The sequence below is a fragment of the Acomys russatus genome, chromosome 14, assembly GCF_903995435.1.
Source record: "Acomys russatus chromosome 14, mAcoRus1.1, whole genome shotgun sequence".
Taxonomy (NCBI): domain Eukaryota; kingdom Metazoa; phylum Chordata; class Mammalia; order Rodentia; family Muridae; genus Acomys; species Acomys russatus.
In genome coordinates this window covers 45,722,513-45,749,294 of record NC_067150.1, presented here as the reverse complement: position 1 = coordinate 45,749,294, position 26,782 = coordinate 45,722,513, and the positions used below count along the sequence as shown (strand labels likewise).

At 39.8% G+C, this 26,782-nt stretch overlaps 1 protein-coding gene across 4 annotated transcripts in view; it reads left to right on the top strand.

Moving 5' to 3' along the window:
- The window catches only part of Dmxl2 (Dmx like 2), a 128,538-nt gene that overhangs the window by 31,945 nt on the left and 69,811 nt on the right, over positions 1-26,782 (top strand). For all 4 annotated transcript variants that reach the window (XM_051156466.1, XM_051156464.1, XM_051156465.1 and 1 more), the window contains exons 7-13: positions 4,557-4,735; positions 7,626-7,809; positions 11,313-11,487; positions 21,920-22,159; positions 22,832-23,103; positions 23,837-24,533; positions 25,404-25,525. In XM_051156466.1, coding sequence (XP_051012423.1) covers positions 4,557-4,735; positions 7,626-7,809; positions 11,313-11,487; positions 21,920-22,159; positions 22,832-23,103; positions 23,837-24,533; positions 25,404-25,525 — 1,869 coding nt within the window. The remainder of the gene's footprint in view (positions 1-4,556; positions 4,736-7,625; positions 7,810-11,312; positions 11,488-21,919; positions 22,160-22,831; positions 23,104-23,836; positions 24,534-25,403; positions 25,526-26,782) is intronic.

The following is a 26,782-nucleotide window of genomic DNA, read 5'->3' as shown; positions in this document are numbered from 1 at the left end:
CATCTTCCGTTGTTGTTCATTCTCCTATGGGGTGGTGCATTTATTTCAGCTGATGAACTCTTATCAGCAACTGTTGGCACCCAAAGTCAGTGTTGCATCTTAAGACTCAATTTTGTGTTCATCAGCAGACATGGCTAAGTTTATAAGCACATGGATCTGACATTAAACTGTTATGTAGAGCATTTTTACTGTCCTAGAGTAACCGTCCTCTGCCGGTTTGTAATTCTCACTGTCCTTTATAATTTTCCCCTCCCCCGGGGAGAACAGGACCCTGTGGCTCTCGGTTGGTTTCCAGCTCATGGCGTGGCTGAGGATGGCCTTCTGGTCCTTTTGCCTGTACCTCTGAAGTCCTGGGATTATGGGTGTTTGCCACAGCCAGCTGCCTACTTTTAATATTGGAGTACCCAGGTTTAGTTTTTGGATCTTTTCTCTGACTATGCGCATTCTCTTAGTTTTTGAGTGCCCTCTGACAGGTTCGTGTCTGGTGCTTGCCCCTTTCCTTGGTCTGTGCCCATGGACTGTCCTTGTGCCTCTCCTTTAGGACATATTCATAATCTACTCACGAGCTGTGTAAAGCTGTCATGAGTGAGCCCACCTAGACAGACCCTGTGCTCTTCTCGATTCCTTCCATGTTATGTTCAGACACAAGCTCTATAATGATTCTAAGATACTAAAATTATGTAACAACTGAATCAAGAAGTACACATTTGAGCTGGGGTGCCACTCAGTGGCAGAGAACTTGTCTGAGTGTCTGTAGGCCTCTGAGTCCCATAGGATGTATTTTTAAGTCAATTATGTAGAAAGCTGGCTCTAACTTACAAAGATCTCTTTGCTTCTATGTGTTAGATGCTGAGACGAAAGATGTGCATGATTATGCCTGGTGATACGCTTTTATTTTTTGAGACAAGGTCTCATATAGCTCAGACAGGCCTGAAGCTCACATGTAACTGGGGATGACCTTCATCTGGGAACTTCTACCTCCTCCCCTCTGCTATCATGCCAGGTTTGGGTATATGGTCTTTTGACAGAATCATTGGCACTTTATTTTATTAGTGTTACGGGACATTGAGTCTAGGACTTTGAACATACAGGGTAAATTTGCCAGTGAGCTATATTCTTACCCCCTTCCCCATTTACAATATTTTTTTGGGGTCATAGAGTGGCTCAGCATTTGCCACCTGACTAACAGCCTGAACTTGATTTCCAGGCTCTGTGTGGTTGAAGGGAAGAACTGATTACCGCAAGTTGTCCTCTGTCTTCCACTTGAACGGCATGGCATGTGTGTGTGCCCACTCACAGACACACTTTGGGGACACACACACACACACACACACACACACACACACACACACACACACACACAAACAATAAGATGTAATCAACAGTTAAATTGTTGTCTTGAGACAAGGTCTTAGTTGCCAAAGATGGCTTTGAACTTGTGGTCTTCCTGCCTCATCTTCCCCTGAAGCTGGGTTGGCAGGGCTTTGCCTCCTGGCTTGCCCATTTGGCGCTGTAAAGCTTGGTAAAGACCTGTGTATAATAATCAGATTCATTGTATGTCCATCTTTATTAGGATTCTTATCATTAATGACTCTGAAAGATGCTTTGGTACTATGTGTAGGGATAAGACACCAGACTAAAGCCTGTTTCCCTTCAGTAGGTGACTATACATGGAGCTCCTCAAGGCCCTCCGCTTTGGCTATATTATCAGGAACCAAATATCTCTGTCTTTGAATTATATCACCTACAGCCATGGCAGATTACTGAGAATTTTTACTTGTTTAATTTTATTGCCCTAAGCTTGTATTCAGTTTTCCAAAAAGCTGTTTAATAATTCTAATGAACGATAAGAATATTTTATTGGTAAGAATCCTTTGAGGGTTAGTTAGCAATTGCATTGGATCTAAGAAGATTATTTCCTCAGGTTTTTGAGAGATAGAATATCAATTTAGATTCTCTTGAGAAAAGGACAGAAGCTGACTTTAGAATGCCGGGCAGTTTTTGTCCCCACGGCCCCATCTGTTGTGCTGATAAAGCTGAGTTGGTGTGGTCTGGTGAAGCAGATGGGTGCTGTGTGCTCTCCCAGGGAGCACCTCCCACTCCTCCTCAGCGCAGCTGACAGACTTCAGTTGAGCTGTTAGGAGACACCAGTCCAATTTCTTTCAGGATTTTGAATGTTATCGGGTAGTTTTGTTGATAAGATTCATTTTTTATAAGTGCAGAATTACATTTTTCTTGGCTTAAGGGTATTTGGAATTTTTATCTGAGCTTTAAGTAAAATTTTACTTATAATGAGCCATCTTTACTAACAAAGTACTTGATTAAATTTTTTATTTTTAATAGTCTCTCCGCTCAAGCTAGTCTGTAATTCATCCTGGCTCAGCATTCCCAGTGCAGTGCTGGAATCTTGTGTGTGTGTGTGTACACACATGTACCATGCTTGGCTATAATGTCTTTTTAAGGGCCCTGCCATTTTTCATTGTGTGAGTAAATGTACTACAATTTAGCATAGCCACACACTTTTAAAAATAATACAGATTTATTATTACTATTATTGTTATTATTGTTGTTGTTATTAGTGCTTGGGATGGAATTCAAGGCCTCATGCAAGTAAGGCAAATGCTGTATCACAGAGCTATACTCCTAGCCTCAGATGACTTTTTTTTTTCTTTTGTTTTTTTTCTGTTTCCTTGAGACAGGCTTTCTCTGTGTAGCCTTGGCTGCTCTGGGCTTTGTAGACAGGCTGCCCTCAGACTCATGAGATACACCTGCCTCTGCCATTCTCCACCTCGCCCCGCTTCAGACAACTCTTAATGAACATCAAGTAGTTGTCATTTTTTTCTGTTGTTAAAATAAATACATGAATCTTGTTATCTTTTTTTCCTTTTCAAATTAACTTACTCAGATAATTTATATAAAAGTGTGTATTTAAGTGCATCTTTCAATGAATTTTGACAAATGTAAAGACCCATAAATTCATCACCACTATGTTACAGAACATTGCTGTCATCTCAGAATATAGCTGCCTTTTGACAGTAGGAACAACATTCTCACTGTTTCCTGTTGAGTGTGTGTGTGCGTGTGTGTGTGTGTGTGTGTGTGTGTGTATGTGTGTGTGTGTGTGTGTAAGGGGGGGATTATATGGGTGTGTAGTCACTCTTCATCTTGTTTACTTGTTTATTACATTTTAAGACAGGGCCTCTTAATTAACCTGAACTACATAAAAACATGGGCATGGTTGTATAAGCCTGTGATTTCAGCGTTTTAGGAGAGGAGATAGGTGGTTCCCAAGAGCATGCTGGCTAGCCATACCAGCCAAGATGGTGAGCTTCCCATTTAACGAGAGGCCCTGCTTCAAGGCAGTAAAGCACAGAATGTTATAGGAAAGCACCTGGGGTTCTCTTCTGCCTCCACATGTGTGTGCATAGGTGCATGCACCTGCATACTCAGCATGGATATTAACACACGGACATATCACTTGATGAGTCAGTGCTGTTGTCATACCTGTAAGTACTTTAGGAATAGAAATGGTTTCATTGGCTAGCTAAATGCTTTCTTTTTAAATCACTTAAAGGAGGCATCAGAATATTATTAGCCAAGTGCTAAAAAATAATTTTTAATTTTTTCTTAATTTATTGCTTGTTTGTGTTCTTTACATTGTTGTTTTTAATTTAAACGTAAGTGTATAAGTGTTTGCTTGAATGTATGTGTATGCACGCACTGCCTGCATGCTTGGTGCCTGTAGAGCTCAGAAGGTGCAGGACTCCTGAACCCCGCGTTGTGAACCACCATGCAGATACTGGGACTGAAGCCAGGTCCTCTGCAAGAGCAACAGGTGCTCTTCACTGCTAAGCCAACTCTCCAGCCCCTGTCTTTAACCTTTAGTTTCCTTACTTTTTATCTTACGTGTATGTGCCGTGCGTGCAGTGCTCAGGTAGGGTGAAGCGAGCATCAAATCTTCAGAACTGGGGTTACAGGTAGTTGTGAGCTGCCATGTGGATCCTGGGAATTGAAGCTGGGTCCTATGGAAGAGTAGGCAGTATTCCTAATCACTGAGCAATCTCCCCAGCTCTCCCCCCTTAAAACATTTTTAAAGGGTTTCAAAAAGTAAAGCAAAACCAACAGACCTATGAAGCCTGGCTTGTTTTCTGTCATTTATTTTGCTCTGTAGAAAAAGTTTTGCTAATTCTTAACGTAGAGCAAGAACTAGCCTGTATTTAAGATGGTTTTATCCTTGTAGATGCCTTAAAACAGGAGAGGTTGATAGCAGTGGTTGATAGATAACACGTTCGTGGGACTAGTATCCTCCCTCCAATCATGAGCAGGACTTTATGTACCCTTAGTCTCTATTTGAAAAATACTAGTACACAGGGAAGGCTGGTAATGAATAAATTGCCCATTTTTTTTTACAGTAATAAAATATCATTGTAGGTTTGGTTTCATAGTACGTTGGTTACATATTGTGTTTTTAAAATATATTTTGTTTTTAAAGCTTACACTACCAATTTTAATTGCATATATGCAATTAGTTTTATATGAACCTATATCTTTTGCAGGATGACTGTCTTCTGAAAGTGTGGTACCCTATGACTGGCTGGAAGTCTTCAATCATACCTCAGGATAGCCATGAAGTGAAAAGGAGACAGGCTTCTACTCAGTTTTCCTTTGTTTACTTGGCACATCCTCGAGCAGTGACAGGTTTCTCATGGCGTAAAACTAGCAAGTATATGCCCAGGTTGGATACATGTTTCATACTACATTAATTAAAAAAAAAAAAAAAGACTTATTTATTAATTTTGTGTATAGTGTTCTGCCTGCATGTATGCCTGCCTGCCAGAAGAGGGCACCAGATCTCATTATAGATGGTTGTGAGCCACCATGTGGTTGCTGGGAATTGGACTCAGGACCTCTGGAAGAGCAGAGGGTTGGTGCTCTTAACCTCTGACACACACACACACACACACACACACACACACACACACACACACACACACACTTTTTTGAGACAAGGTTTCCCTGGCTGTCTTGGAATCATTCTGTAGACCAGGCTGACCTGGAACTCACAGAGATCCACCTGCCTCTGCCTCCCAAGTGCTGGGATTAAAGGCGTGCCTCCCAGCTCTAATTTATATTCTTAAATGTTTATAAAAAGAATGAAAATGGAATTTTCACTGAACTGATATGTACTGACTAACAGACTGGAATGAAGCTGTCTGAATTCAGGTTCTATTTCTGTCATTAGCCCTGTGAGCTTGTGAATAGATTTCTTAAGCTTTCCTTCTCGATTTTCCTCTCTGTTGAATGAGGGTAATAATAAGTAACGTCTCAGAGTGGTGAGGCAGATGTGCTTGTGTGGTGAAGTATTTAGTACAGACCACAGCACATGCTGTTTGCCCAGACAACATTAGCTGGTGTTGTGAGAGGCATTAGAAGTGTAAGATCCCAGAGAGGAGAGTTTTGCTAGTAAATAGGAAAGTGCACATTGAGGAAAAGTTACAAACTATTAATAATGTACATGGTGGTAAGAATATAATTTACAGTGAGTAAACTGGTTAGGTTGTGCTTTTTTGATGCTAGGATTACCAATAGGATCTCAAAGCATTTTACAAGAGTTTCTTAATCATAATAATAAGTAATCATTTTCCGTAATGTTAATATTACATGCATGTGCAGTCGTGTGTGTGTTGAGATGGTACCATATTACCTAGAGCTGGGACATATGTGGCTAAAGTATTAATTAGTCATTTCTTTATACCTTTGAGATATTGGCTCTGGAACTTCCCAAAATCTGCAAATGCTCAAGTCCTCTATAGAATAAAGTGGTACATTATTTACATGTAATGTACGGGTATCTTCCCATATATTTTAAGTTGTCTCTAGGTTATTTATGATAACAGCTACAGAATAGATATTACATAATTTTGTCGTTTCTTTTTTTTTTTTTTTTTTTTACTTTTATTGGTAGAGGAAAATATCATGAAAAAGTGTAAATTTTCAGTATAGATGCACTTTTTTCCCCCCAAAAAATATTTTTGATGTGCAATTGGTTGAATTCACAGATTTGGAACCATCTGTTTAGAGGATTAATTATATAAAATTTTCTCATTGTTGTGATATCTCTTAAAAGTACTCAGAATATTAAATAACGTGCAAACAGAACATTCAGATGATTCCTGTATTGTACGTACAGATTTAAGAACATTGTTGGATGCTCAGAAGCTTGCTTAGAAAGGCTTATTCATCTGATAAAGCATCTTAGAGCAGTTTATACATGACAGAAACGGCACATAATAGGGAAATAATGTAGCAAATTTATCTGTCTCTGGAGTCCAAATTAAAGATTTATTTGATTCATTCAAAAAGAGAGAGTGAATCCTGAATTCCAAATGCCAGAGACTGCTGGGCAGTGGTGGCGCATACTTGTAATTTCAGCAGGCTAGCCTCGAACTCACAGAGATCCTCTTGCCTCTACTGGAATTACAGGTGTACGCCACCACTCTTGGCTATTTACTTATACGTTTATTTTATATGTAAGATTGTTTTACCTGCATGCATGTCTGTGCATCATATGCTTGCAGTGCCTACAGAGACCAGAAGAGGGCATCGGTTTCCCCTGGAATTAAGTTACACATAGTTTTGAGCCAGTATGTGGGTGCTGGGACAGAACCTTCGGCTTGTGGAAGAGCAGCAAGTGCTCTTGGCCCCTAAGCCATCTTTTTAGTTCCAAGATTTATTTCCTTTTGTCCTATATGTATATGCATTTGCCTGAATATATGCATGTGTACCACATCTTTGCCTGGTGTCCATAGATGGCAGCAGAAGGCCTTGGGTCTCCTAGGAATGGACTTAAGGAGGTTGTGAGCTGCCATGTGGGTGTTGGGATTGAACCCTTGTCCTCTTCAAGAGTAGCAAGTACTCTTTAACCACCAAGTCATCTTCCCATGAGCAATTTTTAAAAAGGAAAAGTATTTGGAGCCTGTAGCTTAGTTGGTAGAGCACCTGCCTGGTGTGTACAGGGCTCTGAATCCAGCCAACCCAACCCCTAACCTCCCCCCACCTCACACATGGGAGGAGGAATTCTTTGTTCTTTTATAATAAGCAGTCAGTGTATTCAGCTGCTTGATATTACAAGAACTTTTTAACTTCCTTTAACTTAATGACATTGATTTACAGTTTGTAACAATACTCTTCTTACAGTCATATTATGAAGATAGATATTTTTTTGTTTGTCTATTTACAACTCTTTGGATTGTCAAGATGTCATAAATGATAGAACTACTGCCATAAACTAGTTATATTTAATGATTTTTTATTAAGATCACCCTCTAACTTGTAGCAGTTAGGCTTCTTTCTGCTCTTTAGTTGTTTAGAAGATTCTAGTGTTCCTTAGGGCCTGGTTTGAAATGGCACATGTACAATCAAGCCTTAGCTCCTGTAGCTGTTGTTTACACCATATCCCAGTTCTTATGGTGTCCCAGAGAACGATGGCAAGCCTTTGGATGAATTACTTTTTCTGTATAGTGTTTTATATTAATACTGTCTTAATACACAAAGAGCCACTACAGATAGCTTTAGTTCATGGATGGCATTGATACTCATAGCGTTATGTTTCTCTTTGCTGCTAGAGGCTCTGTCTGTAATGTCTTACTGACTTCATGCCATGATGGTGTGTGTCGGCTCTGGGCAGAGACATTGTTACCAGAAGACTGCCTCTTGGGCGAGCAGATCTGTGAGACCACTACCTCCAGCACTGCCAGCAACCTCTCTTCTGCTGGAAAACACAAAGACAGAATCCAGCATGCTCTTGAGGTACTATGTGGTCTAAAGTGTAAACTGATGTTGAAGATTTGCCAGATATGGTGCATATGAACATGTGTTGAAGTTAAAACTGGTTTTTGTTTTTGTTTTTTCAAGACAGGGTTTCCCTGTGTAGCCTTGGCTGTCCTGTACTAGCTGTGTAGACCAGGCTGACCTCCAACTCACAGTGGTCTGCCTGCCTCTGCCTCCCGAGTGCTGGGATTACAGGAGTGCACAACCTTGCCCGGATGTGAATTCTTACTTCATGCTTGTGAGACTACTCAGTGTGTGCTGTTACGAAGCTAAATGTAGTGATTATTTTAGGCATAGAGTCTCGATAAGTAACAAACTTGGTGTTTTAATTTGTAGGTCAAATGTCAAAATCTTATCTGTAGGAGTACTTAGTTTTAACTAGTAAAATATATAAAAGTCTATTGAAATTAATTCTAAATACTTTGTTTTTATATCATTTTGTTCCTAAAGAATAAAGATAATTATGTATTAAGATGTCAGGCAGAGAAGCTCTGTGTGGTTGAGCTGGATTTGATATTGCATGCCTGTGATTCAACGGCCTGAGAGGCAGAGACAGGAGGATTGAGAACTTGAGGCCAGTCTGGGCTACAGAGTAATACTCCTTCTGAAAACAAAACACCAGGAGCACAGCAAGAACAGAAAACAACTAACAAAAAGTATGCTAGAGGCTGGGCATGCGGTGCACATCTGTAGTTGTAGCACTCAGGAGAATTCCGAGGACACACTTAGCTACGTAGGGAGTTTAGAGTCTGCCTGGGCGGCTTACGAAACTGTCTAAAAAGCAAACCGCTGTTAGACACATGTGAACTCACATCAGTGCTGTACAGTGACTCTGTCTGAACATTTTGAAAGTGAAATAATTTTTCCATTTAAAAAATATAGTGTGAGAAGGCTGGATATATGGTTCAGCCATTAAGAGTATTGTTCTTGCAGAGAACACAGGTTGGATTCCCAGTACTACATAGTGGCTCACATACACCCTTAACTCCAGTGCCAGGGGAGCTCTTCTGATCTCTGTGTGCACAAAGCACTCACATGGTACACAGACATACATATGAGCAAAACACTCATATACATAAAATAATTGTGTGTGTGTCTTGTGTGGTATACATACTTGTAATCCTAGCACTTGGGAGGTAGAAGCAAAATTAAGGAGTTCAAAGTCAATCTTAAAACCAAACAGCAAACTGGAAGCCAGCCTGGGGGACATGAGACTCTGTCTCAGAATAGTATAGAAAAAACACAACCCAGTAACAGAATAGAAATAAAATCAAAACAAAATTATAAGAATTTGCATCTAAAATTGTATAAATTATTGTATATAAAATGATTAGAAATAAAATGAGGCATACATAGTATTCAAAGCAAAAGGTATTTTATATAGTAAATACGCTTTAACATGCATATCTGGTACCCACAGATTTCAGAAGAGGAGGCCCTCGGATCTGTTGAAACTGGAGTCATATGGTTGTGGGCTACCATGTTGGTGCTGGGAATTAAACCTGGACCCCCTGGAAGAGCAGCCAGGGTTTTTAACTGTTGAGCCATTTCTCCAGTTGAAAATAGCCTTATTATAAAACTATGTTAAGAAAAATGTGTGTTTTGGGTGGAGAGGGGATAATGGAATTTAATCTAACCTGTACAGTCATGTGTGTTTGTATAAATTTTCTTTATACAATTAAGATAATTAACGAAATGTTTCATAACTGTTTTCATGCTTAACAAGTTACACACATTCTTTATTACTAGTTATACTTGTATTTTATGTAGTTAAATAGTTTAGTGACTGTATGGTTAAATTTGTACTTGTTTTGTCAAGTACAAATATTTTGAGTTTGATAATTTAAGATTGGTGCTCAATATGAGTTTTATATGAAGCAAGCAGGCTCTAGTGGTTGTTTATTCTCTGTCATTGGCCACTAATAACACATTTTTAAAAATAGCCAAAACTTAAATGAATTAAAAGTAAGTCAAACCAGTTCAAAAATCTTTTTTTTTTTAATATGGACATTTAATGGGACCAAGACTGAAATACTAACTGAGTGCTTACTATTATTTTTTATATTTATACAGCAGGCTTTATTTTCAAGTTATGCTTAAGTGTCTGATGACTAAGCCTTTGTGTCTGCTCTGATGCCCGATACACTTCTTTTTAGCACAACATGGACGTCAGCAATTTGACAAGCTTTTGCCATCTTTTAGCAATGTTATTAATAATGCTTGAAAAAGTTTTAAAAGGAAAAACCTAGTTACAGGTATACTATGTAGGGCCCTTCTCAATTTGAATCCTGTAGGTCAGGGCTTAGGGCATAACTGAGTGGTAGAATTTGTCTCACATACTGTGCTTTCTGATACCATCTCCTATGAAACTCCTCATTGCTAGGTTTGTGTGATTGTGCATAGTTTAAAATTATGTTTTGTTCTAAGAGAAAAATAAATAGCATTATGTTTTTATTGAGTGTCAAGTATCTATTGGAAAAAATTTACCGGCAGTTTGGGCCAGGAGGCCTAAGAAACCAGCAGCTCAATAGCAGGGAGACAGCAGAGAACATACATTGAAATGATAGTATCTTCTGCAGGACAAGGGGATGATAGAAAGGAGGACCGGATACATTATGTTAGAAGAAAAGAATTGCTAGCATAGTGTCGCCTACTGACTGTGAGAACAAAGGGAAAGAATGGGAAGTTGTGGTAGTTGGGGGTGAGCATAGACTGAAGAGTGAGGCTGTGCTATGCCGAAGCGATTCCACGAATGATCAGGGCCCCATGTCCAAAATCATGCATGTGGACGGCCATGCTGTGAAGAGCTTTTGTCTTAATTTAAACTTAATTTCTTAATTTAAATAAATCGTACATGCCAGGGGCTTGGGAGATAGATAGTTCAGTGCTAGACCGCTGGCCTAGAGGGGTGATGCTTGGCCTTGTCCCCAGGTAGTGCACATAGATCAGCACTTCAGTGACGGCATTTCTGTCTGCTCCAAGTAGGTCCTATTCTGTTCTGCATCCTGTCTTCCTCTTTATAGTGGGGATAATGCATCTTGTAGTTTAGGTCAGTATCTAATTCTAAGTGAGTTTGGGAGGCATTGTTCCCTGGGAAGAAGATTCAGGGACTTTATTTTTGTTGTTCTGAGTAGTAAATCTCTTGAATATGGAATACTCTAAAGCACCTCCCTAACTTCCCCATGCCACAAAAGTACTCAGCCTTTGGATCTTCTAAATCTTAACCAGGAGCCTGTGTTCATAGTTTGTAGATACCATGAGTAAGTACTTTTGAGCACCTGCTTTTTGCCTTAAAGTATAAAACTTTATAACAACCGTAAAGCATATCAAAAATTGTTCTACTGTAATTAAGAAAGTTTATCTTAAAACCATCAGTTCCACAGGAAGCCAGTCTTAAAATTCTGAGTAATAGAAAGACTTCTCTGGTTGGCATTTGTTAGAGCTGTCAGAGCTGGGCTTAGGACATCACTTTTCTATTTTAGACAATACACCATTTGAAGAATTTAAGGAAAGGACAGAGGAGGTCGTCTGTTCTTGTGACTCACACTGACCTGATGCCCGACAAGACTGCAACCCATGAAGTTCAAAGACATATCTCTCACCATGCCAACGCACTGTGCCATTTTCACATCGCGGCCAGCATCAATCCTGCCACAGGTAAAGGATAAGAGTTTTATTTTTAATAAATGTATTGAAATAAGGCAAATAAATTGAAATATAGCGTTACTTTTATAACCTTGTTTTTATTTTATATTGCCCTTTAAAATAATTCTTACAGTAGGAATATAATAGAAGGTAAGTCTACAGTTGGTTCTATGTGACTTTAGGGTATAATTTCCATAAGTATTTTGAATATATTTGTCCAGAATATGACAAAGTAAATTAGAACTTTACTTGAGCCTGGGAACACAAATGGTCTTAGCTCGGGTGTGGTTAGGATACCCTCTCCATATTTTAACTCCTCTTTCAGCTCTAATTTATAACCTTATCTAAGTAATTTATATCTTCTATAGCTTATTTTCTATCTAGACTTTCTTGACTTACGCTTAGGTAGAAAGATATTTTTCTTTTAGTCCTGGCATTTTCATCTAGTTTGTCAGACCTGGATAGAAATTAACAGAAGCAGGTTTTATGTTGGCAAAGCATATTTGAAAGCTTCTATTTAAGGACGCTCACTGTGTTTTCTTCTGATATCTATATAAAGACATTTCCTACTGCATTGATGACAGAACTGTCTTTATATAAATGTAGTCCTGCTTTATCAACTGGAGGTCTGTGGCTTCAGGGTGAAAGAGTTTCATTTTAAATGCTTGTGTATATACTGATGCCACTCAGTGAACACAGTCCCTAAAATCTGACCTTTAGCAGTGCCTGTAGGTGTGTGCTGCCCAGTGACCTTGAAATGTGACTGTTCTGAATTGAGTACTGTACACATTGGATTTTCTAAAACTACAAACGATAAAATGTGAAATTTCTTGCTAATAATTTTATTTCTGTTGATTACTTGTTAAAATTACATTTTCCATATCTTTTGGAGAAATAAAATATATTACTAAGTTTAAATTTGTTTCTTTTAGACTTACATAGTTACTAAGATTTTCTTCTTCTTCTTTTTTTCTTTTTTTTTATTAATTTATTCATATTACATCTCGATTGTTAGCCCGTCCCCTGTTCCTTCCCTCCCATTCTTCCCTCCCTCCCATTTCTCCCCTTCTCCCCTCCCCTATGTCTGTGACTGAGGGAGACCTCCTCCCCCTATATATGCTCTCAGAATATCAAGTCTCTTCTTGGAATACTACTCAGCTATTAAAAACGAGGAATTCCCGAAATTTGTGGACAAATGGATTGATCTAGAAATTATCATAATGAGTGAGTTCACCCAGAAGCAAAAAGAGACAAACGGTATATACTCACTTATATCAAAACACTAGTCCATGAAAATCTTTACTTACCAAGAAAGTGGGTCAGAGGAGAAGATACCCGATTGAGACTTTAGGCAAGAGTAGCATGGAAGAAAGAGGAAATAGTAGGACCCACAGGGTCCTGGAAACCTACAAGAAGAACTTTATGACAGGCAGATCTGGATCCTGGGGTCCTCCTCAAACTAAGGCACCAGCCAAGGAGAATATAGGCAGTAAGCTTCGAACCCCTACCAAGACCTAGCCGACGAACATGATACTCTCCACCGTGGAGAGTGAGATCTGACTCACACGAACTCTGGTGCCCCTTTTCTGACCATGTCCCCTGGATGGGAAGACCTGGTGGCACTCAGAGGAAGGATAGCTAGTTACCAAGAAGAGACTTGATATTCTAAGATTTTCTTCTTAAGTTTATTTATTCACTTTACATCCGGAACACAGCCCCTTTCCTCCTCTCCTCCCAGTTCCAGCCTCCCATCCTTTTCCCTCTTTCCCCTCTCCCTTTCTACTCCCCTCCCCCATCAACGCGCCCCAGCATCCTATCAAGTCACATTAGGACTGAGCTCATTCTCTTCCACTGAGCCTGGCAAGGCAGCCTGGCTAGGGGGAAGTGATCCAAGGCAGGCAACAGAGTTCATGGCAGAGACAGTCCCTGCTCCACTTGCTAGAGGACCCACATAAAGACCAAGATGCATATATTACATCTGTGTCAGGGGCCTAGGTCCAGACCATGCATGCTCTTTGGTTGGCTTCCGTCTCTGTAAGCCCTTATGGGGCTAGGTTAGTTGACTCTGTTGGTCATCTTGTGGAGTTCTTGTTCCCTCCATGTCCCTCTGTCCTTCCCCTCCACTCATCCACAGGACACCTCGGGCTCTGCTTAATGTTTGGCTGTGGGTCTCATCATCTGTTTCAATCTACTGCTGGGTGGAGTCTCTCTAGGACAGCCATGTTAGGCTCTTGTCTGCAAGTGTAGCAGCATATCATTAATAGTGTGAGGGATTTGCTCGGTTCCATGCAGTTGGGCTAGTCATTGGTTGGACATTCCCTCAATCTCTGCTCCATCTTTATCCCTACACTTTTAGGCAGGGTAAATTTGGGTTTAAAGGTTGTGTGGGTGGGTTGTGTTCCCCTCCCTCCACCAGGAGTCTTGCCTGGCTAGAGGGTGGCCACTTCAGTCTCCATTTCAAATCTCGTTGGTAGGAATTTCAGCTAGAGCTACCCTCCCGCCCCGTATCCTTCTTGGAGCCTACCCTGTCACTGGTCTCCAGCTTGCCTCAGTATGCCTCACCCCTCAACTTCCCTTCTCTCTCCCAGACTTTTCACCTCCTGCCCCCCACTTGCCCACATCTTATCCCCACCCTCATTTTTGTCCTCACACCTTCTCCTACCCAGTTCCCTCTCTCCATCCACTTCCACTGTTTATTCTATTTACTCTTCTGAGTGAGATTCAAGCATCCTCCCTTGGGCCCTCCATGTTACTTCTTTGTGGATTGTAGAATAGTTATCCCGTACTATATGGCGATTATCCACTTATTTATGAGTACGTACCATGTGTGTCTTTCTGGGTCTGGGTTACCTCACTCAGGATGATAGTTTCTATTGCCATCCATTTGCAGATTTCAAGATTTCCTTGTTTTTAAGCTGAGTAGTTTTTCATTGTGTACGTGGACCACCATTTCTTTACTCATTCTTTAGTTGAAGGACATCTAGGTTGTTTCCATGTTCTGGCTATTTATGAATTAAAGTTGCTATGAACATAGTTGAGCAAGTGTCCTTGTGGTATGGTGGAGCATCTTTGGGTATATGCCTGGGAGTGGTATAGCTAGGTCTTGAGGTAGAGCTATTCCCAATTTTCCTGAGAAAGCGCCAGATTGATTTCCAAAGTGGTTGTACAAGTTTGCATCCCCACCAGCAGTGAAAGAGTGTTCCCCTTTTTCCACATTCTTACCAGCATGTGATGTCACTTGAGTTTTTGATCTTAGCTATTTTGACAGGTGTAAGACGAAATCTCAGAGTTTAATTTGCATTTCCCTGCTGACTAAGGACACTGTACATTTCTTTAAATGCTTCTTGGTGTTTCGAGATTCCTGTTGAGAATTCTATTTAGCTTTGTACCCCATTTTTTATTTGGATTATTTCGTTTGTTGGTGTTTAATTTTTTGAGTCCTTTATATATTTTGGATATTATTCCTCTGTTGGATGTAGGATTGATGAAGATCTTTTCCCAGTCTGTTGGCTGCTGTTTTGTCCTATTGACAGTGTTCTTTGCCTTGCAGAAGATTTTCAGTTTCATGAGGTCCCAGTTATTAATTGTTGAGCTTAGTGCCTGAGCTGTTGGTGTTCTGTTCAGGAAGTTGTCTCCTGTACCAATGAGTTCAAGGCTAATCCTCAGTTTCTCTTCTAATAGATTTAGTGTATCTGGTTTTATGTTGAGGTCTTTGATCCACTTAGACTTGAATTTTGTGCGAGGTGATAAGTATAGATCTGTTTGTGTCCTTCTATATACTGATGTCCAGTTAGACCAGCACCATTTATTGAAGATGCCTTCTTTTTTCCATTGTATATTTCTGGCTTTTATAAAATAAAAAATTAGGTGTCCATAGGTGTGTGGACTTATATCTGGGTCTTTGATTCAATTCATTGATGAACTTGTCTATTTTTTTTTTAAACCAATACCTTTTGAGTTTTAGTACTATGTCTCTGTAGTACAGCTTGAAATCAGGGATGGTGATACCTCTAGAAATTCTTTTATTGTACAGGATTGTTTTAGCTATTCCGTTTTTGTTTTTCCATATGAAGTTGAGAAAAAATTTTTAAGATCTGTAAAGAATTGTGTTGAATTTTGATAAGAATGGCATTGAATCTGTAGATTGCTTTTGGTAACATGGCCAATTTTACTATATTAATCCTACTGGTCCATGAACATGGGAGATCTTTCCATCTTCTGATATCTTCTTCATTTTCTTTCTTCAGAGAGTTAAAGTTCTTGTTATATAGGTCTTTTCACTTGCTTAGTTAGAGTCACACCAAGATACTTTATATTATTTGTGGCTATTGTGAAGGATGTTGTTTCCCTAATTTATCTTTTAACCTGTTTGTTGTCTGTGTACAGGAGGGCTACTGGTTGTTGTTGTTGTTGTTGTTGTTGTTGTTGTTGTTGTTGTTGTTCTTCTTCTTCTTCTTCTTCTTTCTTCTTCTTCTTCTTCTTCTTCTTCTTCTTCTTCTTCTCTCTTCTTCTTCTTCTTCGTCTCTTCTTCGTCTTCTTCTCTCTTTCTTCTCTTCTTCTTCCTCTCCTTCTTCCTCTCCTTCTTCCTCTCCTTCTTCTCCTTCTTCTTCTTCTTCTTCTTCTTCTTCTTCTTCTTTTGTATCCAGTCACTTTACTGAAGGTGTTTGTTTATCAGATACCTCCCCCCCCAACACAATGTAGGCACTTAGTGTTATGAACTTACGTCTTAGAGTGGCCTTTATTTTGTTCCATAGGTCTGGATATGAGTGCTATGAACTAGCCTTTTTAGAACTGCCTTTCTTATGTCCCATAGTTTTGGGTATGTTGTATTTTAATTTTGATTTAATTTTAAAACTATTTTAAGCCAAGCATGGTGGCACATACCTGTAATGCCAGCACTCAAGGAGGCAGAGGCAGGTGGATCTCTGTATGTTCATAGCCAGCTTAGTGGTCTACAAAGCAAGTCCAAGACAGCCAAGGCTACACAGAGGAACACTATCTTGAAAAATGAAAAGAAAAAAAAAGTATTTTAGTTTCCGCCTTGAACCATGTTTTTCATTCAGTAGTGAGTTCAGTTTTCCTGAATTTGTATAATTTTGTTGTTGATATACAACAGCCCGTGATGGTCAGATAGGATATACTGTGTTTATTCAATTTTTGTGTGTTGTATTTGTTTTTGGTGAGGCTTGTTTATGTACAAGTATGTGGCCTGTTTTGGAGAAAGTTCTATGAGCTGCTGAGAAAAAAGTATATATATGTATATATTTTGTGTTTGAGTGAAATGTTCTGTAAATACCTGCCAGGTCCATTTGATTTATGATATTATTTAACTTTAGCATTTATCTGTGTAGTTTTGTGTGGATAACCTGTCTGATGGCAAGTGTGCGGTATTGAATTCACTCACTATCATTGTGTGAGGTCAATATGTGATTTTTAGCAGTGGTGTTTCTTTTATGAACATTGAGTGCCCTTATGTATTGTGCACAAATGTTTAGAATGTCAGTATATTCTAGGTAGTTTTTTTCCTATGATGTGTACGTAGTGTCCTTCCCTACCTCTTTTCATTAGTTTTGATCTGATGTTTATTTTGTCAGGTACTAAAATGCCTACACATGCTTGCTTCCTGGGTTCGTTAGCTTGGAATACCTTTTGTATCCTTTTCGCCTGTGGTGGTGTCTATTCTTGATGGTAAAGTGTGTTTCTTAGATGCAGCAGAGAGATGGATCCTGTTTTCTAAGCCAATCTGTTAGTCTGTGTCTCTTTATTAGGGATTTGAGTATTGAGTATTGAGAATTATCAAGGAGAAGTATTTATTGATTCCTATTATTTTGTTGTTAGGATATGGGCCCCCTCCCTTTTGATTTACTGGTTTGAGATTATTTCTTGTGTTTTCTTGGGTGAGATAACCTCTTCAGGTTGAAGTTTTCCTTCTAGGCTTTCAGTAAGCTTTATTTGCTTAAATTTGATTTTATTGTGGAATGTTTTTCTTTCTTTGTCTATAGTAGTCTAAGTTGGCACCTGTGGTCTCTTAGAGTCTGTAGCACATCTGGCCAGACCCTTCCGGCTTTAGAGTCTCCGCTGAGAAGTTGAGTGTTATTTTGATGGGTCCACCTGTATGTTACTTGGTCTCTTTTCCCCTTGTAGCTTTTATTACTATGTCTTCTCTACATTCATCATTTTACTCCTTTTATTCTTTTACTCCTTTTATTCATAGATTTGGCCTTTTTATAGTGCCCCAGGTTTCTTGGACATTTGTACCTGGATTATTTTAGATTCAACATATCTTTGATTGGGAAATTCATTTTTTTTGCCTTGTCTTCAATGCCTGAGACTCTGTCTCTGAGCCTTGTGCTCTGTTGGTGAGGCTTACCTTTGACATTTTTGTTGTACTTCCTAAGTTTTCAATTCTCAGTTGAGTTTTCTTTAGTGATTTCATGTCTTGAGCTGTTTACATTATTTCATCCCACTGTTTGTGTTTTCATAGGCTTCATTAAGGGACTTATTCATATTCCCTTTAAGGTCCTTGAACATAATCATAATTGATATTTTGATGTTCTTGTCTTGCCCTGCTCTTCAGATATATTGCGTTTCTCAGGGCCTGCTCCAATTTACTATTACTGGGCTCTGGTGGAGGGATATTGTCTTGGCTGTTAATATTATCTTTTTGTGTGGGTGCAGTAACGTTATTTATGGTATTCAACAGAGTAGAGCTCTAGGCCTCTCCTGTTATACTGGGGGGTTTGAGATGGAAACTGTGAGGGAGATGCTCAGTGTTGGGGGCTGAGTTGAAACAGGGACTCCTCAGCATCCGAGGGCCTCTCTCTTGCTCTGCTGTCTTTGCTGGGATGGGTGGTCCAGGGCTTCTTACTCCTTGGAAGCCATGTGGGCCATGAGGTCCACAACCCTGTTTCTGTGAGTTGTCATACTTCTGGTTCAAGAACATGGGGTCTTCATCAGAAGAGGTGGAGATGATAACCCTTTTGGTCTCACCTTAAGTGGGCCCTAGCCTTTTCCATGGTGGTGAAGACACAAGTAGACGCCACAACATACTCAGCACCAGCATCTTCCCATTGATGACAAGGTTCCTATTCTCAGCCTTGACTATGCTGTTGAACTTGGCCATAGGTAGAGTTGTACTGGAGCACATAGACCATGTAGTTGAGGTCAATGAAGGGATCATTGATGGCAACAGTATCTACATTACTAGGCAGGCAGGCAGTCCTGGTAACCAGGCACCCAGTACGGCCAAATCCATTCATTCCAATACCATCATGTCTAAGGGATGAGGCTGGCACCACACAAGGAGATGTGGCTGTCTCTGGATCAAGGAGGAGCAGAGAGTCTGTTGTTTGTGTTTTAGTGATGGTGCCTAGGCATCTGGGGTTAAGATGATTGAGATGATCTAGGTGCTTGTGTCTAGGCCTGCCTTTGTTGGGTGGGTGTTCCAGTCTTTGGTGTCTGTTGCCCTCTCTGGATCTTAGAAAAGTGTGTTTGCTCTGGTGCCTGGTAGAGAGTGCTCCTGCAGGTTGGTGGGTGGTAGAGGGGGATACAGGTGGCCTAGCTGAAAAGACTGAGAGGAGCGAAGGTGGATCCATACCAATATAACAGGTCCCCAGAGACTTGGAGGTATGGTGGAAGAGGGGATCCTGCACATAGGTTACAGTAAAGCAACGCATGATCTGGAGAGACAGGGTGAATGGGCTGGGGGTCCCTGGGTCTGAACTAAGAGCTGGAGTTGAGGTGGGAGGAGGGGCACCAATAAGAAGGCTGTCACCAGGCTGAGGGTGGTACTGGAGAAATTGTATTGGAGGACAAGGATGGAGAATAAAAATTGCCTACCTGAATTTAGGCCAGAGGTGGCCACTGTGTGGGAGGGGTTCAGGGAGAAAGAGAGTATTGTAGGTATTGGCACCTGACAAAGGAATCAGAATGGAGGGTTGAGAGAGTCCACAAAAAGGAGGGAGCTGGGTTTGAAGCAAGGTTCAGCATAGTCAGCTACTGAGATGCTTAAAATTATCCTTTACATGCCTACGTTGTTGTTTCGTTATTGTCCTCTTTGCTCATGCTACAATGAGTGATTGTTATTTTGATCTTTTTGACATGTCTTGAGTTTTTGAGGCAAGATCTCTGTTTGTACCCCAGGCTGATCTTGAATCTGTAACCATTAGCCTTCAGAGGTCTAGGCATATAGGTGTGTGTCATCATGCTCAGTTTGTTCTTAAACCTCTATTATAGTCTAAGAATGCCCTCTAACTTAAATTTTAAATGTTGGTGGCTTTAGGTTTTTATAAAATTTTTAATCTTTCCAAAGAAGCTTTTCCTGAGTTGTTGACTGTGATAAATACATAACTTTTAAAAATGCATCCTTGTTAGTCTACAATAAATTCCACTTACTTTAGAAAGCTTGGCTTTAACGGTGTATACTCTGGAACCAGGTGGGCTGGGAATGCCCTTTGCTTCACAGTGGATAAACATAGAGGTTATATGTTCTTGTAGCTATTGAGCCTTGCTTTCCAGCATTATTTTGTTTTGTTTTGGTTTTGAAAGTGGATCCCACTATAAAGTCCTGGAATTCAGTATGTAGACTAGGCTGGCCTAAAATCCACAGAGATCCACTTGCCTCTGCCTCCTGAGTACAAGGATTAAAGACATGTGTAATATGCTTGATTCACTTGCATAATGTTTTAAATATGATTTTTAAGTCATTTGGCTTGATGTATTATAGGTACTGTTGCAAATACAATTTGTAGATTGACCAAATGAATTGTTAAATGCAAATAATTTTGTGCTGTTATGCTTTTTTCCTCATATTTTTCAGAAAAAAAAATTAAATTTATGATTAAGCCAAAAGACAAAAATTTTAACTTAAAATTAATTAATTAAATTATTTTATGTGTTTTTGCCTGTATGTATGTGTATTCACCAAAGCATGCTTGGTGTGTAAGGTGATCAGATTTGCCTGGGCCTGGAGTTATAGATAGATGTGAGCCGCCATGTGAGTGCTGAGAACCAATCCAGGCCTCTACAGAAGCAGAAAGTACTCTTGACCACTAGCCAACTCCCCAGCCCTAGGCAAATGTCATGCTGTTTATATTGATTTATCACATGTTAATAACCTATTCATTTGTCCCCCCCCCTTTTAAAGTTTAATTTTATTTTTGGTTTTTCGAGACAGGGTTTCTCTGTGTAGCTTTGGCTGTCCTAGACTAACTTTGTAGACCAGGCTGGCCTCGAACTCACAGCGATCTGCCTGCCTCTGCCTCCCAAGTGCTGGGAATAAAGGTGTGCGCCACCACACCTGGCTCATTTGTCCCCTTAAGATACATGTGTATGCATATGGTTTTGTTGTTTCTGTCATGTGTGTGTGGTGTACATGTGTATATTCACATGCTTGCATATATGTGGGGTGTGTGTGAGTGTGTATATGCATGCATATATGCACTCATGAATGTGTATGCCTATAGAAAGGTCCATAAGTGAACTTGGGAGTCTATTTTTTTTTTTTAAGTTTTTAGAGACAGGGTTTCTCTGTGTTTAGCCCTGGCTGTCTGGAATCACTCTTACATTGGGAGTCTATCTTAGTCACCACCCCCCATATTTATCGAGGCAGGATTTCTCAATTGAACCCAGAGCACACCAGTGTAGGTAGTCTGGCTCGGCAGCTTCAGGGCTCCTGTCTCAGCCATCTGCTGCTGGAACTTCATCATGCCCGCCTTTACATGGCTTCCGGGGTCCGCACTCTGCTTCTCTTGCTTATCCGGTAAGCACTGTAATTGCTGACCACTGACCTGGTTCTTTCCTGTGTTCTTACGCTCATTCCCCTCAGCGGTTAGGAAAGCTTTAGACATTCAGCAAAATTACAGCAGTAGGGCAGTGAACACTTTGATAGCTGTCACTTATGTTTAGCCATTAATGTGCGTGTGTGAGTAGATGTGATCATGTGTGCGTACGTGTAAGTGAGGTTCTTTCCCTTCATCTTTTCAATGTGAGCTGCAAACGTCATGGGATCTTATCCTGAGGAACTTCAAGAGGAACTTAGGAGTGCGGAAACTCACTCACATAGTACAGCATCGTTACCAGGCCGAGGAATTGTTGAATCATTCCATAGTGCATAACATTCAATTCACATTTAAAATTCTTGTTTCCTCTTACAGCTGTGTCCACCCCCTTTTCTCAAAAACTAAGATTCAACTATGGTGTGGTACTGTATTTGGTTTTGAAATTAGTCCTGCAATTTAATGTCATGTAGGAGTATGTTGTTAGTTCCACATGTTTACATTCACCATTAAATTCAGTCAGCGTTGTTACAAACCCTGGCAGGGTCGTCTGACTTGTTTAGCGACTTCTCTGTGTAAATATGTGGTTACTCATGTTAAACAGTCGTCACACTTGTAAAGAAATTAGAACACCATATTAAAAGTTTACTCTTTTTTTGTTCCCACAGATATTCCAAACGTCCTGGTTGGCACTGCATTTAATATTGATGATGTCAATGGGGGATTTGTAGTTCATTGGTTAAATAACAAGGAATTTCATTTTACATCATCGACTGAAATATTTATGCACCAATTACGAAAACTTTCTGAGAAACAGTTAGATCATGAAAGCGATGATGCGGACAGAGAAGACGATGAGCGCTCACAGGAGGGAAGAGAGAGGGGCTTACGCATGAAGCTGGATCATGGTTTGTATCCCTGGCACGGTCCCCACACAGGGAAACAGCCTGTCTGTGGTGCCTCTTCAAGTTTGAATTCTTCCTTCTTTTCTTTCCCGTTTTGCTTTTCTCTTCTGTACGTACCGGTCACTTCTCATAGTTCAGGCACTGTGTTCTTGGACACATCATGTAACTCTAGCTGAGGTTTTGTTCTGTTTATGATGTGGACTTAAACCAGGGCCTCATGCATGCCAGGAGAGTTCTCTGTGACCGAGCCACTCCCTTGGCCCTTTTAATTTTAGTTTGAGACACAGCATTCATAAATTGCCAGGCTGGCCCTGAGCTTGAGTTCTTTCTGCCTCAGTCTTCTGAGTAGTTAGAATTACAAACTTGTGCCTCCATGCCAGGAAAACTTGTCTGTCTGTATATATCATTCTTTATTTGTTTTATTATAGTACCTTAAATAATGTAGTACTTTGGAAATGATACTCTCTTTTTTGGGAAATATGTTTTGCTAATTTTAATAATGAAAATGTGAAATTTTCATTTGTCTAAAAGTAAGAAATATAGTAATTTCAATTCAGTCAAGAAAATACTTTTCCTGACCATAAATTGGAAAGGTAATTTATAGTTTTTTAACTTCTAAATGAATTTTAGAGCATTATGTAGTATATATTCTGATAAATATGTTTTCTGATTTAGAATTATCTCTGGATCGAGAATCTGAGACAGGCACAGGATCATCAGAACATGAAGATGGGGAAAGAGAGGGAAGTCCCAGAACCCACCCACACCTCAGCACCCCAGTGCCCCTGCCGACAGTGCTGCTGGATCGCAAGATGGAAACGCTGCTCACAGAGTGGAATAAGAACCCCGACATGCTGTTCACGATACACCCTGTAGACGGGACCTTCCTAGTGTGGCATGTAAAATATCTGGATGAATATAACCCGGGAATATTTAGACAAGTCCAGGTACAGTTCCCCGATGAAGACATTATTGTCGTTTTACAATAACAAGATGCTATATAGACCTCACAGATTCTCAGAATTACTTAAAAAAATAGTTTTTGTAAGCAACTGGGAAAATACAGATTCTTGTTTTCAAAGAAGATCAGTACCATACACTTTGCACATTTAGTTAATTCAAAGGAAAGTTTTTTCTCTTTTGAAACGCCAAGTATTTAAATGACTACTCGTGTTTTCTGAGAATTGTAATATTTTTAGTACAACTAAGGTAACTATTTTGAAAATAAGATGTACCACTTCTTCCTCCTCCTCCTTCTGTCTTTAGAGACAGGATCTCATGGAGCCAGGCTGGTCTGAGCTAGCCCTGTTGGCAAGGATGACCCTCGGTTCCCCATCTCCCTCTACCTCCCAAGTGCTGGCGTTATAGCCCTGTGTTCATCTTCAGTTTTATAAGCTTTTGTGCATGCGTGTGTGTGTGTTACAGTTCTTAGTTTTATTATAATTTAAGTATGATTGTGATTATTTTGTTACATAAGCTATTCAGCAATATATTTGAGACTTTATCATTCAGCTTGTATTAGGATATTACTAGTGATTTATTACATAAATAGAAAGGAATTAAACTATGTAGAAGTTAAACATTTTTGGGGCGGCTAAGAAGCTGGAATTTGGCATTTTGAAAATAGTGTGTTTGGAAAAGTAAACTCCTTATAATGAATCATAATTTTATGTTTTTCAGGTTTCTTTTTCTTCTCGGATTCCTGTTGCATTTCCCTCTGGGGATGCAAACTCTCTTAGTAAAAACATCATGATGTATGCCTGTGTACATGCTACAAAAGACTCATGCCATACTCCATTACACCAAGAGCTGCTGTCTGTAGACAGTTCTCATGGATCACAGCTGCATTCGGCATCACACAGTACAGATATGAACATTTTAGCGCCTACGGTAATGATGGTTTCTAAACATGTAGATGGGTCTTTGAATCAGTGGGCCGTCACTTTTGCTGATAAGTCAGCCTTTACCACTGTTCTGACCGTGTCCCACAGACTCCGATACTGTGGTCACCGGTTCCACCTCAGTGACTTGGCGTGCCATTCCGTTCTACCGCTCTTGCTGACGTCCTCCCATCATAACGCTCTGCTGACTCCTGAGTCAGACTGTCAGTGGGACTCAGACAGTAAATTAAATAGATTAATAGATCCTGTAAAACACACAAAAGACTCATCGAAACAGCCTCTTAGAAATGCAGCAACTCGTACATTTCATGACCCAAATGCAATCTACAGCGAACTTATTCTGTGGCGTGTAGACCCCATAGGGCCGTTGTCGTACACTGGAGGAGTGTCAGAACTGGCCCGAATTAACTCTCTACACACTTCAGCCTTCTCTAACGTGGCATGGCTTCCAACCCTGATTCCTAGTTACTGTCTTGGTAAGTGCTTACTTATTTAACTGTAAAATGAGCAAAGACTTTTATTTATTTTATTTTAATTAATTAATTTTTTTAAAGACAGGTTTTTCTGTGTAGCCATCTTGGAATGTACTCTGTAGATCACTCTTGAACTCAGTGATCTTCCTGCCTCTGCCTTCTGAGTGCTGGGATTAAAGGCATGCACTACCATCATGAATAAAAGCTTTTAAGTTATCATTTTTTATGAACAAAATATTTTTTCTTCTTTATTTTTCTTTTGAGATACCAAAGTTTGCAACATGCTTTGTAGATCATGCTGGCCTCGGACATTGAAATCCTGCTATATCCCATGTGCTGACATTACCACTGTTTTTGGTTCACAAAGTGATTTATGTTTATCATAGTTAAGCTCTTTTTAAAAATTTATTTTTCTTTCACGTGTATGAGGGTTTTGCCTACATGTATATTTGCACCACGTGCCTGCTTGGTGCCATCAAGGCCAGAAGAAGGTATCAGGCCTTGGGACTGGAGTTAGACACAGTTGTGAGCCACCATGAAGATGATGGCTATCAAACCTAGGTCCTCTAAAGACTAGCCAGTGCTTCTGACTGCTGAGCCATCTCTCCAGTCGTTAGGTTTTGTTTTAATAGGTTATCAAAATGTTGGCACAGGCTTAGCTTTAGAATTTTAAAGTTTTTATATTTTTCCTACTGACTTTTTGTTAATGAGCTTATATATTTTTGTTAGTAAGCTTATTGTAGCCATTTAATTATGATTCTGAATGATAGTTTTACCTAGAAAGAAAGCTATAATTACTTATTTCTTATACTTCAATCAATAATAAAAATAAATTAAACACTGTAACCCAAAGACTTTTTTTTCTTTTCTCAGGGACATACTGCAATTCTGCAAGTGCTTGCTTTGTTGCATCTGATGGTAAAAATCTGAGACTCTATCAAGCTGTGGTAGATGCAAGAAAATTATTAGATGAACTGTCAGACCCAGAAGCCTCAGTAAGACTTTTCAAGTCTTTTTCTACGCTAATAAAAAATTCCCTTTTTACTTCATCTAAGACCATGGTTTGTCAGTTGGTATTTGGGGGAATGGGAATATGTTTTTGGCTATGTAGGACAGACAGACACACAGACACACAGACACACACAAATACACAAATTAAAACTTAAATAACATGCTACATCCCAATGCAATCACATAAAAAGAAAACATATATCTTATTTTCCTAAAATACTGACTTTCTAGTTTGATTTCTTAAAAAGATTTTTAAAACAAAGTTTTAAAAAATGTTTATTTATGGGTATTTGTGTGTTTTCGTGTGTGTATAATGTGTGTGCAGGTGTCCAGAGATGATGTCAGAATCCCCTGGAGCTGAAGTTACAGACAGTTGTAAGCCATCCAGTGTGGGTGCTGGGAACTAAATTTGGGGTTCTCTGGAAGAGCGGCGCATACTCTTTAACTGTTGAGCCACCTCTCCAGCCCTAGTTTGGGTATCTAAATCTTGGTTTGCTCAAAAATGTTTTTTTAAAGTATCCTTTCCTAACTGTTCATATTAGAAAATTTGAATATTTCCAAGCCTGACTTACTTAAAAATATCCTGTGGCTATAATATTTCAGTGGCAGCAGTGCCTCATTCTAGTGTTACACAGGAGACTAGAGGTCTTAAATTTTGTTTAAAATTTAGATTTGAACATTGAATTGTCCATTTACTGCAAAAGACATCTCTTTATAAAATACAGGTTCTAAAATGTCTCCAGTATTGAATACCAGGTACTAGGCTGAGGAGATATCCCAGGAGGTAAAAATGCTAGCCCTGTAAGCTGTCAACCTGAGTTTGAGCCCAGATGCCATGAGAGCCGTGTGTGGACGCTCAGCTCTGCAGCCCTTGCATTTCTGTGGTGGGACAGGAGAATCAGCTAGAAGCTTGCTTAAGCAGCACAACACCAGAAGCAACAGGCCTTACCTCAGAAGCAAAATGGAAGGAGAGAGCTTCTGGCCCCAAACTGTCCTCCACATATGCACTGCAGTGTGCTACTGGGCCCTGTCCCCAAGTACATAAGTGAGTAGTAAGTGAAGTTTTGAACACCAGATGCTATTTTTGAGTGTCTGTGTACCTCTTGATGTGTAGAGGACACAAAGTATAGTTACTATGTTTGCCCTTAATAACATTTTAATTTATTTGAAAAAGAGGAATTATTAATAGCTAGGTGTGGTGACACAAGATTGTAATTTTATTGCTTGAGCAGTGGAGGCAA